A 13,539-nucleotide genomic window follows, 5' to 3' on the forward strand; every position below is an offset into this window, starting at 1 on the left:
TTGGAACGTATGGCGCAACACGAAGCTTGATAAACCCGGCCTCGATGGACTCGGGCAGAACACATGTGTTCAGGTGTTCTCAAAGTTATCAGGTGTTTGGTCCGTATTTCCTTATTGTGACGCCTCATCTTAATTAGTTTGACATTGATTAGGTTCTGCTCACTGAATCCCTCCAGGAGTTGAGCTTCAGTCAGCTCCAAGAGGTCGTCATGGGAGACTAGCGGAGCTTCAAAAAGAGGTCCTCGCTTGCCATCCTGGAGGCTTTATAACCTGTACAAAAAACTTGTGTTAGAGACTTAGACACGAGGAATGGTGAGATTGTTCGCACGGGTTTGCCTGGTTGTTTAGAGTGGGTTACATGGAAACGAAGGAAAGATTCTTTTTGACGGCCAAAATACTCCAAGACGTCATTTGTGCGCCCCCTCTTCAGGGAGCGATCAGGTGGTGAGGGGAAGGAAGTAGCCATAACATTGTGTAATTTCGGCACTAACGCCCGCCACCCACCATGGAGTTCTACAAGGGGATGCTCCAGGACCTGTAAAACACGGCCTGCAAACGCCAGCTCTACATTACCACTATAACCAAATATGAAATAACCTAGGTTGGCTATTCACAAAAGGTTAACCCTTGCTGCCTGAAAAAATTGTAATTGAAGGGAAGCCAGGAGAAGACAGCAAAGATGGAAACATGGAAAGGTTGGAGGGAGAGAGAGACAGGAAAAGGCAACTTCCGATTTCCCCCGGGTAGGCCAGTCTCGGGGTGCCATCTATATGAAGCAGAGGCCAAAGAGGCGTTTTGGTTCTTTCAGGGGTCCTTAAAGGTGTGAACACGGGGCATCGGATCAACCCCCAGGATCCCCCTTTCCCCAGACACGGCTAAGCCGCATAGCGGCTACACGCGGGATGGTCCGACCCTCATGTGCTCGGGTACGTGGTGTCGCGAAACACCAAACGCCTGCTGATGCAGACGCCCCTGCAGGGCAATGAACTGGAGTCGTGATGACTACAACTTCATGAGTGTGGCTTGCACATACTCGCGTCTGTATGAAGAGTTCAAAAAAGGGTTCAGACAGAGGGCGATACCTGTAATGCAGTTGATGAAGTTCTGCTCGTCCTATTGACACTGTATACAACAGTCAGCTGGCAAGAAAAGGCCATGCTCTGCCACATTCTTTTTCTTCTTCTTTTATATAAGATGGAGTACTAGCCCTATTGCAACAACCAGCGTCTTCCAATTCCTTGATGAAAGAAGAAGTGTCGAAGCGAGCGGACGCACGTCGCATGGGCTCAGCAAATTTTCGAAGTTTTCGACAGGACAGTTTTATTAGGCAACTAAATGTTTTGGCAACATCAACGCAGCTGATCGTCAGGACCACGAGGATATCCCCTTCGAGCCGGTGGGCCCATTTTTGGACTTTTTATTGGACTTTGAAGATCTCCAACGTGGCCGGGGAGCTAAGCCTCGCGTTAGGCTTAGCCACACCCGACACTAGGGCGGAGGTGAAGTAGGTCGGAGCGACAAGGCATCGACCGAAAGGGACCCCCGGGGCGCTACCAACCCTGTGACAAGAAATTTTATGGCCGGGCCAGCCCAAAACCCGGTAGAACCCGCAACAACAACAAACAGTGGGAGCACCGCAGCAGCCGAGGCAGAGGCTACCACCGCTACCGACGGACAATGCGAAGATCATCATCCGGTGAAGGGGGGGGGGAGGGGGCTAAAAATCAAGGACATGAAACCATATCAAGCAACGCAAGCCATCATACAGGCCTGAAGGAGGAAATTCAAGGAAGAAGACTTTCTGGTCAGGCTCCGACCAGGGTCCTACATCGTCATCGCAAGCGCTTCCAAGGAAAAAGTTGCGGACGTCATCAGGAAGATCAAGTACCTCCCGGACAACGGCATCAATTACAAAGTAAAGGCTTACGTGGCCATGCCTGGGGACGTAAAGCGGGCGGTAATCCACAGGCTAGCGCTAGAACTACGATCTGAAATACTGGAATCCAAGCTGCGACTACGCACTCAAGGGGTGGAGATCCTGGCGGCAAGGATTCTGGGCAAGTCGGAGACGATGCTAATCACCTTCGACGGCCCCATCATTCCCAAGTGGGTCTTCAGCGCAGTAGAATACAAGACATACCCCTACAGACCAACCAGACAGTTTTGCTACGTATGCGGCACGCAAGGACACCACTCGGACGTCTGCCCAACACCAGGAGCGAGAACCTGCAGGCAGTGCGGAGCAAACAACTTAGTTGAAGGACTTCAGTGCCAACCAAAATGCCTGGTATGTGAAAACGAACACGCCGCCAGTACCAGGGGCTGCCGGATGTGCCTCAAGAACATCGACGAGCTGCGAGGACGAGCCCCGCAGAAAAGCCGAGGGCGGAGCCGGAGCCGTAGGCGCCGTCCCAGGGGGCTGAGCTCGGAAGGAGAGCAGAGCCGTTCGCGGAGCCGGGGCCGCAGCCAAACGCGGAACCGGAACCGGAGCCAGTCGAGGGACAGTTCCTTCCCACCGCTGGGGCCACCACCCGCGGCCAAAGTGCAGTGGAAACAGCAGCCAAAACCACAACAACAACAAAAGAAAGGCGGAGTTAAGGTAAGCTGTGGGACAGGCCTTCCCAAATCACTGTTTCCGCACTCAGATAATAACAATAACGACAATGAACTTAAACAACAAAGGGAAGAAAATAGGGCTCTAAGGCGAGAACTGGAGCAGAGTAGAAAGAAAACAGAACAACTAGAGGAGAGAATCAAAGAACTAATCAGGGAATTGCGGGAGCAAGGGATGGGTAGCCTGCCGCGACAGCAGACTCCACCTCCAGCTATGGAGCAACAGCTACAGCAGCCGGAAGAGGAAACCGTAGAAATGCAAATGCAATCCTTTATCCAAAAAAATGCCGGAGCAAATATATTTAATGCAACAAAAGATGGCAATGCAAGATCAAAGTTTTAGCAACTACATAAAAAATCAAGATACGCAAAATTTAACAAATGAGGCTAGAGATAGACTCTATCACAAAAAATGATGCAGCACCTAAAACCAAAGTATAACAACAAACAACGATAAACCAACATGGCTAGACACAACACGTTAGATATATGGCAGTGGAACTGCAGAGGCTACCGCAAAAAGCAAGGCCCGCTGCAGCGGGCCTTGCTCACAGTGCAGTCCTCCTGACATAATCGTGCTCCAGGAGACAAACACCGTGCCTCAAGGGATACACGTGCCAAGAAAAACAACGCACAGCCACCTTAATTAGTCAAAAACTAGTCGCCATAGCACAGGATGAAATTCCGGACACGGGGATAAAACACATAGCGACAGAGATAATTCCAAAAAAAAAAAGAAAAGATAATCACTTTTATCCTAAACTTATACAGTCCACCACGACAAAATGACGGGGATTTTCAGAAACTTCATAGGAGCCAGCAAGCTAGCAAAATCTAACACTTTGCTTATAATTGGCGACTTTAATGCCAGAGGGCAGAGCTGGGGATATCAAAAAGACACTAAGAAGGGAACGCAAGTTAGCGACGCTGCAGAAATCACAAGCTGCACCCTCTTAACGGAAGCGAACCAACCAACGCGCCTAGGCAACAGCGTTAGTCCCGACACATGCCCAGACCTGGGATACGTCAGGGAAGCTAGGCAAGCTATGTGGGAGAACCTGCTTGAGAACCTGGGTAGCGACCATTACATTATAAGAACGCAAGTGTCAGCAGAGAACATCAAGCGCCAGATAGAAGCAGCCAAAATAACGGTCTGGAACGCTTTTCGCAAAGAATTCAAGCACATGGAGGGGGGGGGGGGGGGTACCTCCACAGAGGAATCGTGCACACAACTTAAGAAAATACAACAATACACCAAGGAGGTGGAAAGGTCAGAGCAAACACCGGAGCTCGGCTCGCGACTCCTCTGGCTATGGGAGGCAAGGCGAGGACTAACCAATAGGTGGAAGAAACAACAACTAAATAAGAAGCTAAAGAAGAAGATAGCAGATGTTACCAAGGAGGCAGAGGAATACGCAGCCCAACTCACACGGCAAAGTTGGCAAAAGTTTAGCGACTCGCTGAATAGAACCCTCTGCACCGCAAAGACCTGGCGTATCCTCATGGCTCTAATGGACCCAACCAAGACCAAGTCAGAAAGTCGCAAGGCCATCCAAATACTAGTACAACAATTTGAATGGACAGAAGAAGAGCTACTGGAAGAAGTCCGTGTAAATTGCTACGGGCAAGAAAAACCCGAAGCGTACACGGAGAGATACCGAGACGAAGAAAACCCCGACCTAGACAGACCCATCACCAAGGAGGAAGTTTTCGCAGCAGTTAAGGCATCGACCCGGAACACAGCAGGAGGCGCAGACAAGATTAGTGACGCACTAATCCGCAACCTAAGTGATGAGGCGGTCACACAGCTGGCGAACTTCCTCAACACACATTGGAAAGCGGGTACACTGCCAGAGGAGTGGAAACATGCGGAGGTAGTTATGATCCCCAAGCCAGGGAACAAGCTATTAGTAGCAAGCCTACGGCAGATATCCCTCACTTCGTGCCTTGGCAAGTTGTACGAGCGAATCGTGAAAAGGAGGCGACAACAATACATGGAAGACAAAGATCTGTATCTCCACAGTACGTTCGGCTTTCGCACAAAATTATCAACCCAGGACGCCCTACTACAAATTAAAGAGGGGGTTCTAAGCGACAACCCCTTCAACGGAGAAAACATAATAATGGCACTCGATGTCAAAGGAGCGTTCGACAACGTCAGCCACGCGGCCATCCTCAAGGGCCTGGACGATCTCAACAGCGGACGAAGAATCCACAGCTACGTGACAGCGTTCCTATCAAACAGAACAGCCATGGTGGGGTTAGGAGACCTGCGGACAGACAAGTTCTACACGCCTAACAAGGAACCCCGCAGGAATCCGTGATCGCACTGATCCTTTTCAACATTGCAATTGTTGGGATAGCCCGGAAGCTGGAAGAGATCGAGGGCATACATTACGCCATTTACGCCGACGATATCACCGTCTGGGCTAACCAAGGCTCGCTCAGCCAAAAAGTAGAACGACTACAAGCCGCACCAACATGCGTGGAAGAATGCGTTAGGAAAAGAGGCCTCACCTGCTCGACGGAGAAGTCCGACCTCCTGAGAGTCAGAAGACGAAAACGCTCGGAAGAACCAATCAGCGTCACCCTAGAAGAACAGAAGATACCAGAAAAGGAAGCCGTCAGGATTCTGGAAGTATGGGTGCAGAGAAATCAACGCTGCACACACACCATAAACCTACTCAAGCAAGCGACGGCACAGGTGGCACGTATGATCACCCGCGCCAAACAGAACAAAGAGTTGTCGCGGCAGTAATAGACTCGGACTAGAGGGAAATCGCTTGCGCGTCTGCAGGGGATTGTACGGTAACCGAGGGAGAGGAGATGGCTGTTGCTCTAGCAGCTGTGGAGGGCTACCGCGCAAATAGATCCATTATAATTCTGGCAGACTACATTAACGACAGAATCGGTCCAAAAGCGCTCCAAATCTTCCTCCGCGCTGGCCAACTGAATAAACGCATTAGACACACCACCTTTTGCGTACCGCGGCACATTCAGATTCAGGGCAACCAAAGGGTTGATGGGATCGCTCGCGAGCATACAAACCGAGCAGACGTAAACAGAGATCTTGAGGACTTCATGGCAGTGATCCCAACCTACTCTGACATACTAAATTACCATAGAGGGACGAGGATCAGATATCCCCCGCCTCACAATACACTCAACAACAGGTACTTTACTGGCGAAGCTGCGGAGAGGAACTTTCCCAAATTTACATATACTATGCAAAATATTCCCAAGTCAATACAGGGACACATGTGCGTGGTGTGTCGCAAAACCCACACTTTATCACATCACATAGTAACGCAATACGAATAAGGCAGTCCCTAAATAGAAAATAGAAAGCGGCAACCCCAGCCACGGAGGCTGGTGGATCATGCCCGACGAGCAGCCACGCTCAGTGGTGCCCTGGAATAGGGGCGCCAACCATGCAGGCTGGAGATTGTCATCAACCAATAGAAGATGAAGACATCCGGCCTGACCACTGAATTACTCTTTCTAGAGCAATGAAGTTTACTTTCTCCTCCAGTTCCTTCCGTTGTGAAACCAGTGCGTTTCTAATTACTCTATTGCACTGGGGACGCTGGCGCTCTCTGGTAGTCACTGGAACACCAGTGAGGAGGCTGAATAAGAGCTAGGTCACAAAGGACGAGACGCTGGTTTCCCAGCTATGACGCTGTGGCGCACTTGTTTGAGCTTTACACGTGCTGGTTCTCGCTTCAGTTCGCTGGCTAGCGCTGGAAACTGCGCTGGTTGCGCTTCTGTAGCACTTGTTCCAATGCACAAAGAGTATAGGCGCTGTTGAGTATTAAATGCTTTATACAATTTATTCGCTAGATACTAGCCTCTTGTCCTAAATAACCCTATATTTCGGTGTCATAAAAGTCTATTTCGTGGGGCAGCTTAGTATTAAAGTGTGCCTTTCGTGATTCGTGCCCTGTTTATGCAAGCATAGTTGACAATTAAGATCCCTTTCTTTTCTTATTTGCAATTTCCTTTCGACTGGGCAGGTGGCTATCTTCTTGAATGACACGACGCAAACGCAGATGACGTCTTGCTGTTAAGCAATTGATACGCAACCCATGACTGTTAGTGCTCACTGTGGTTGCAGAGCTTTGGAGTGCACATGAAAACTAGAAGTCATTCAGGCGCTTTCGGACGTACTCCCAGTAGCTTGCCGAAAATTGATAGCATCGCGCTGATAACAAAGCTGAGGAGATTCCGTGCGCTTCCGCTTCCCATAGTTCGCTAAAAATTAATAGATGAAACGCTCTGATACTTAAATGCGCACATTTTAGCAATGGCCCTGTACTCGCGCCTAGATCATTTCCTTCCACCGAAGATAAAGCCCACCGAGTTTGCCTAGACGCTATCGGCCCGTCTGGGCTTAGGAATCAACAAGTGTAACAAGGATAAATCACTCTTCAGTTTTCGCATCGGGGTTATTAACTAAGCCACCTATTTCGTATCTTCCATGTCAACACGAGAGGCGAATACCGCCGATGTGACGCGTTGTAGACCTACGTATATGTGCTGTGGCCGAAAGCTGCCAGCGCTAGCCTGCGCTTCTGGGACGAAGATGTATGACTGGACAGACATGTTCATTGAAACGGATCGCTGAACTAGAAAATCTAGCATATACCTTCCTCGAAGAACAAGAAATGGCTATCAAAATACGCAGTAATATCCAAAACAGCGTCCCGGGTCGGCGGTGCATTTAGGACTTTGAAGCTAAAATACCAATCGAAAAAGAAAATTAGTTTTGTAGCCATTGCAAGCATTTTATTTAATACGGGCATATATTTCTTTTCTTATTGATACAGGCGTCAGTTTTAGTCACGGGCGATAGCGCATATGCCATGTCTGTGCGAGACACGTCTGCAAAATAAATATTGCACTGAGGTCTTGATATAGCAAACTATTCAGCCTTTTCGACGTACTGGTGTGGCGTAGAGAAGAAGAGGCAAGTTCGAATGGCCACGTCAGCGATGAGCTCTGCTGGAAACAGCGCTTTGAGCTTCGGCCGAGGTTTACACCCACCATCAACTACTGATCACGTTAAGTATAACGTCGTTGGCCCTCGTCCACCAACTGGCTATACCGTTCTGAATTCAGTTTTCCGGCATGCTGACTTGGCAGGGCGGCTGTATCGGGCACCATACATTCGTGATGCTCACCTTTCAGTGCTAAATAGAACTGATATCCACTGCGCTGGGCAATACCAGACGACCCATTTGTAGTTAGTGACATGTGTTATTAGCAGCGCCAAACAGAAACTTGTCGACAAAGGCAAGTTGTTAGTGAAGGGTCTCAAGTGTCTTGTCATAATCTGAATTGCAAGAATATCAAGTTCAAGCTTATACGGCTTCGCCCAACAGAGACAGATTGTTGAAGTGCTAGAAGCGTATGGTACAGTGCAGTCTATCAAGAGAGAAATGTGGCAGTGTGACGGCATCGAGGGCTGGCAAAGCACTAATCGAGGTGTGGCGTTTACATTGAAGGATGGAGTTTCTGCCAGGAATCTTCCTCATCTATTGAGCATATATGTGCACCAGTGCCTCATCCCGGTTTCTGGCCGACCACCACTTTCCTTCCCGTACGACAGAGTCGGGTATGTCCCGCGACAATGTAGGACACCGCGCTGCAGCAACTATCACCGCTACGGTCACCTTGCAAATGCATGCATCCGAAGCTAATCTGACAAGCTCTGTGGAAATAGACCAGGTGAGTATGAGATCATCAACGATCATCTATTGGGTGTGGGGAAGTTACGGATGCAACGGGTGACACCCGCCGACAACCTATCGCCCTCGGGAAAGGAGGCCGTGCTCCCAAAGTGTAATTTTCTTAAATTTAACAATACCGCTCCGTGGAACGCTTATTCCTGCAGATGTCTCTCGTGTTGCAACAAAAGGGACAACAAAAGGGCACGAAAGTGCCACAAAGTGGAAAAAAAGGGCACCAGTGCATCGCCTCATTAAGGAGGCAGCGATGCATCTTTTGAGCAGCGGTTTAATGCTAGGTAATGATGATGGGCGCTCTTCCCTTCCATTTGGTACTCTAAATGTCTGTGGCATACGCAGCAAGCGACAGCAAGTACAGCTTCTTCGTTTGTCACGCCTCAGAAAATTAGATATTGCTGCTATCCAAGAAATAAGGAATTAATCCGAAGAACACACAGAAATAGCTTTATCTCCATTTTTTCCATAGCAACAAAGAATGGACCTGGATAAGCCCCGATGGCGAAACTAGAAATGAAATGGATTTCACACTTTCTGCCGACCCCGGCATAGCGCAAGAAGCAGAAGTGATAGGTAGTGTAAAGTGCAGTGATAATAAGTTAGTGAAGGCTAGGATTCACCTCAATTTTAAGAGAGAAAGAGCAAGATTGGTCAAGAAACAGGTTCAACCTAGGAATAGTAACGGCAAATGCAGACAAATTCTGGCTGGTACTTGTATACAAATACGAAGGCTTAGAACAGAGGGATGATGATGACATAGAGGTAATGAATAAAGCCGTAATTATGCTGGCTTCACAGACATTAATTGAAATGGGAGGCAAGGCGCCAATGCAACCAGTAGGCAAGCTCTCCCAAGTAACACAGGGCATAATAAAGAAACGCCAAAGAAGGAAAGTGCCCAACTCAAGAGAAAAGATAGAATTCACGGAGCTGTCAAAACTGATCACCAGGGCGAAAATAAGTGATGTTCGAGCCTATAACGTGATTGGGCGAGGGAACAAACGCGAGTTCATGACATCTAGAGCGACGGGAATGAGAGCGACGGGAATGATTAACATGTTAAATCATCTTATTCCAATGAATTTAAAGAAACAGCTATATTACACACTAATACACTCTCGTCTACACTATTCTCTTCTGGTCTGGGGAACTACTACCAAAACTAACCTTATGTCATTATATAGGCTGCAAAAAAGAGCCGTAAGGGCAGTTTGTAACCTACCTGTTCTTGTACACACTAAACCGTTTTTTGATAAGCTTGGCATACTCCATATAGACCACCTATTTTTGCATAAGCTATCGCTCGAGGAGTTCCGTCTCCGTCAGGCTGATCACATACAGTTTAATCAGACCTTCGCCACCAAAGAAACTCCGTATAATCTCAGACATGACCCAATCTCTATACCGCTTATTCGCACGAACTACGGGAAACAGGCATTACACTTTCAAATATCAACCTTACTAAACAATAATCCCACAATTCTGGAACAATTACAAACCACGAAATCAAGCTTGAGGTTCAATAAATCTGTTAAAACGTATTTTCTTCGCTGCTTTATTGTATAACTTCCTTATGTACTGCAATGTTACTGTTTTGTTTTCCTTTTTAACATGATCTGATCGAGATTCGGATTGTTAATCGTTTTTTATATGTTATCATATTTCGAAAATTGTAACACTTGTTGTGCTGTTGTTTGCTTCAGAGTGTCAACATGCTTTGGGTGCTGCAGCCTTTGTCAGGCAAGAATATTGCCTTTTGCTGCAGCCCCTGAGACAGCTGTATGTCTCAAACAAAATGAAAATCTTAGTTGAAAGCAAGAAAAAGAAATGGGGGGCATGAGCAGGAGGTGTAATAAGGAGGGAATATAATGAATGGTCATTAAGGGTTAAGGACTGGATTCCAAGGGAAGGGAAGCGTAGCAGGGGGCGGCAGAAACTTAGGTGGGCGGATGAGATTAAGAAGTTTGCAGGGACAACATGGCCACAATTAGTAGATGACCGGGGTAGTTGGAGAAGTATGGCAAAGGCCATTGCCCTGCTGTGGACGTAAGCAGGCGGATGATGATAGTGATGATGATGATAGCGTGAGAAAGAGTGAAGAGGCCGTAAAAAATGGACGAAGGAAACGTGGCATCGGACAAGCCAAGATGTATGCACTGAAAGATAAGTAGGATGAATGAGTGAGTGGGAACATTATTTAGGTCCCGGGGAGAAAGAATTTAACCAATACAGCGGCTCCACCCACCTCAGGGCCGGTACACAGTCCTTCGGCGACAGTCCGGGCCTTATGGACAGCCTTGAGCTGAGCGATCAGCTCTCTGCTTCTGAGGGCTGAGTGCCGGGAGGAATGATCAGGAAAGTCCGTGCCTGCGTTGGCAGGGCACAGCCCGAGCAAGCGTTCAAAGTTTTATTCATGGCCGGAGTGTGGGCATGCAGTAGAAACGTCTGGATTGATCCTGCTTATTGTCGTTGATGTGATGTATGTTCTAGTCTGCAACTGTCTGTAAGTGGCGGCCTGTGCTTTTGTCAGCTCTGGGTGAGGAGGAGGAAAAATTCTTCGTCCTAACCTATAATATGAAGTGATTTCTCGGTACTGCACGAGTGGGTCTTTGTTGTCTAGGTCCCTCCAGGCTGGATCGAAGCGAGCGGGTTGACCGCAGACACAGAATGCGAGTTCTCGGGCCATTTGGTGTGCCCGCTCGTTCAGATTACAGTAAGCACATGCATAAATGTTGCCTATGTCGGTCGGGAACTATGCGATGTGTGAGGACCTGACGTTGTAATCTCCCGTTTCATGAAAAAATTTTTTCACAACCGCAGCTGCTTTCCAAGAGACGTGGGCTGGCGAGAAGTTTATAATGGCTGTTCTTGAGTCCGAGTAAATGATGGAGGCTGCTTTGCAGCTTCGAAGGGCCACCGCGATGGCCGTTTCTTCTGCTTCTTGACTGAAGTTGGTAACTACCGTAGCTACATTGACGAACGAGCCATGGGCGCCCACCACGGTGACCATATAGGTGTATCGATTACAATATCTGGCCGCTTCAACAAAGATGGCTCGCGCTTTGTTGCGTTTGGTGTTGTCGAGGATTGCCCTGGGTCTCGCTTTTCTCCGTCCGTCGTTGTGGGTCGCGTGTATGTTTCTTGGGATTGTATCCAACGCTATGCCCTCTTGATGTTTGTGCATATTTGCAACTTCTCTGGTGACATGAAAAGGGGGCTGTATGCCTGCTTCTAGTAAAATCTCGATGCCTGCCTTCGTGAGGGATAGCCGACTAATTTGGGCGTTTTGCTGTGCCTCAAAAAGCTCAGTGGCCATGTTGTGTAGCCCCAGTTGGAAGAGTCGTTCCATGCTAGTGTTTCTAGGGAGGCTTAGCACTTTTTTATTTCTGTTTTGATTACTGTGTCGATGTTGTTCAGCTGCGTCTTCTTCCAGTTGACGAAGGGGGCGGCGCAGGCTACGTGGCTTGAAGAGGAAGGCGTGAAATGCTTGCATGAGGTTATCCTCTTTCACTCCGTCCTGTGCTGCTGACCCGTGATATGACGCTGGTGAATTTGAGGTGCTCTTTTCGACGCGTTTTAGTGCCTCCGCGTTGTCATTGCTGTGCGCCCCAACGACCATGCCCAGGACCATGATTGTGTTACGCCTTGGGATGTTTCCTCCGTCCCTGGTCTGTAGGCGAACGGGGAGCGAGCTAAGGGGCTGTCTCTCCCTGGGGCTCTGTTTGCGCAAGATTAGCTTTGATCTTATGGGGGGATCTTCGTTCTCGTGTTGTCATAGAAAGCTTGCGTGCTGTCCAGCGCTTGCTGTAGGTTCTGCTCCAGAGTGCCTAGTGGACCGCTCGCACACCAAATGGTGATGTCGTCCACGTAAATCGCGTGCCCTACTCCCGAGATTTTCGTGAATTTGTTGGAGAGATCGTGCATTGTGATGTTGAAAAGAAGCGGCGAAAGCTCCGATCCTTGTGGGGTGCCGATGTTGCCTAGCCTGTGCTTTCTGTTTCTGATTTGTCCGACGTTCATGGTGGCCGTTCAGTTAGCCAAAAACAATCTTACGAAGTTGTGGTAAATTACTTCGACATTTAAAGTGGAGATTTACTTGAGGATGGGGGGGGGGGGGGGCTGTTCATGCCTGACCGTGTCGAAGGCCTTGGTTCCGGGATTCCTCTTTAGACCCCTGGATTTGGCTATGACGGCGCTCCTGATGAGCAGCATGGCGTCTTGCGCAGATAGTGATGTTTTGAAGCCTTTGAGATTGTGGCGCAATAGGCCGTTTTCTTCAATGAGATCTGCAATTCTATTGTGGATGGCATGTTCGGCGACCTCCCCGATACACAGCATAAGTGAGATGGGCCTTAGATTCTCTGCATGGAACGGTTTTCCGGGTTTCTGGATGAGAGCTACATTGTCAGTTCACCAGTCCTCCTGCACTCGGCCTTCAGCTCGTACTTTGTTAATTTTGCTCGTAATGATTTGCGTGGCGTTGCCATCTAGATTTCTGAGCAGTTTGTTTGTGAGTCCACCTAGGCTAGGGGCCTACCGTCTGTTTAGGTCGTCAAGGGCGCGCGCAATCTCAGAACTTCGAAAGGACGATCCAGCACGACTTGGTGTCCCCTTGGACTGACGTGTCGCGTCGTCCCACGGGACAGATTTGCGCTCTACCGGAATGTAGATGCCTGCCAGGGCATCGGCAAAGGCCCGCGGACTAGTGCCTTCTTTCATGTGGAGATTTCTATCGTTAGCCGGCCATTGCTCTTGGTCGGTTTGTTGCTGTCGGCGAATAAGTGCTTGAGAAGGCTACACTTGCTGCCCCTTCTCATTTTACCATCCGCCTCGTTGCACACCTCGTCCCATAGCTGCAAACTCAACTTTCTGGTGTGTTCTTTCATGTCTTTGTTGAGTTCCGTTAATTTAGACCTTAGCTTCCTGTTTAGCTTCTGCTGTTTACATCTTTTTTCTTAACGCGTTCTTGGCCTTCAGGAGGTGGGCGAGTCTGGAGTCCATGGCTGGCATCTCCAGGTCCGTGCTCATTTCTTTAGTGGCGTTGGCCACCATAATTTTAAGATTTTTCAGGAGCTCTTCGAAGAGTTGTTCTTGTCTATCTTAACTACCCCTCATTTTTCGGAAGCTGCATGCAAGCTTACCAGTATCATTGAAAACGAAGGTGTACGATCAGTGCATTTTA

The 13,539-nt window shown here is 48.6% G+C and overlaps 1 protein-coding gene across 4 annotated transcripts in view; it reads right to left on the reverse strand.

The window, feature by feature from the left end:
* LOC126544170 (TNF receptor-associated factor 6-like) overlaps positions 1-13,539 on the reverse strand; it is a 65,130-nt gene that overhangs the window by 36,154 nt on the left and 15,437 nt on the right. For all 4 annotated transcript variants that reach the window (XM_072284903.1, XM_072284901.1, XM_072284902.1 and 1 more), the window contains exon 2: positions 5,131-5,203. In XM_072284903.1, the coding sequence (XP_072141004.1) occupies positions 5,131-5,203 (73 nt within the window). The remainder of the gene's footprint in view (positions 1-5,130; positions 5,204-13,539) is intronic.

The sequence above is a fragment of the Dermacentor andersoni genome, chromosome 10 (genome assembly GCF_023375885.2).
Source record: "Dermacentor andersoni chromosome 10, qqDerAnde1_hic_scaffold, whole genome shotgun sequence".
In the NCBI taxonomy this organism is placed as follows: domain Eukaryota; kingdom Metazoa; phylum Arthropoda; class Arachnida; order Ixodida; family Ixodidae; genus Dermacentor; species Dermacentor andersoni.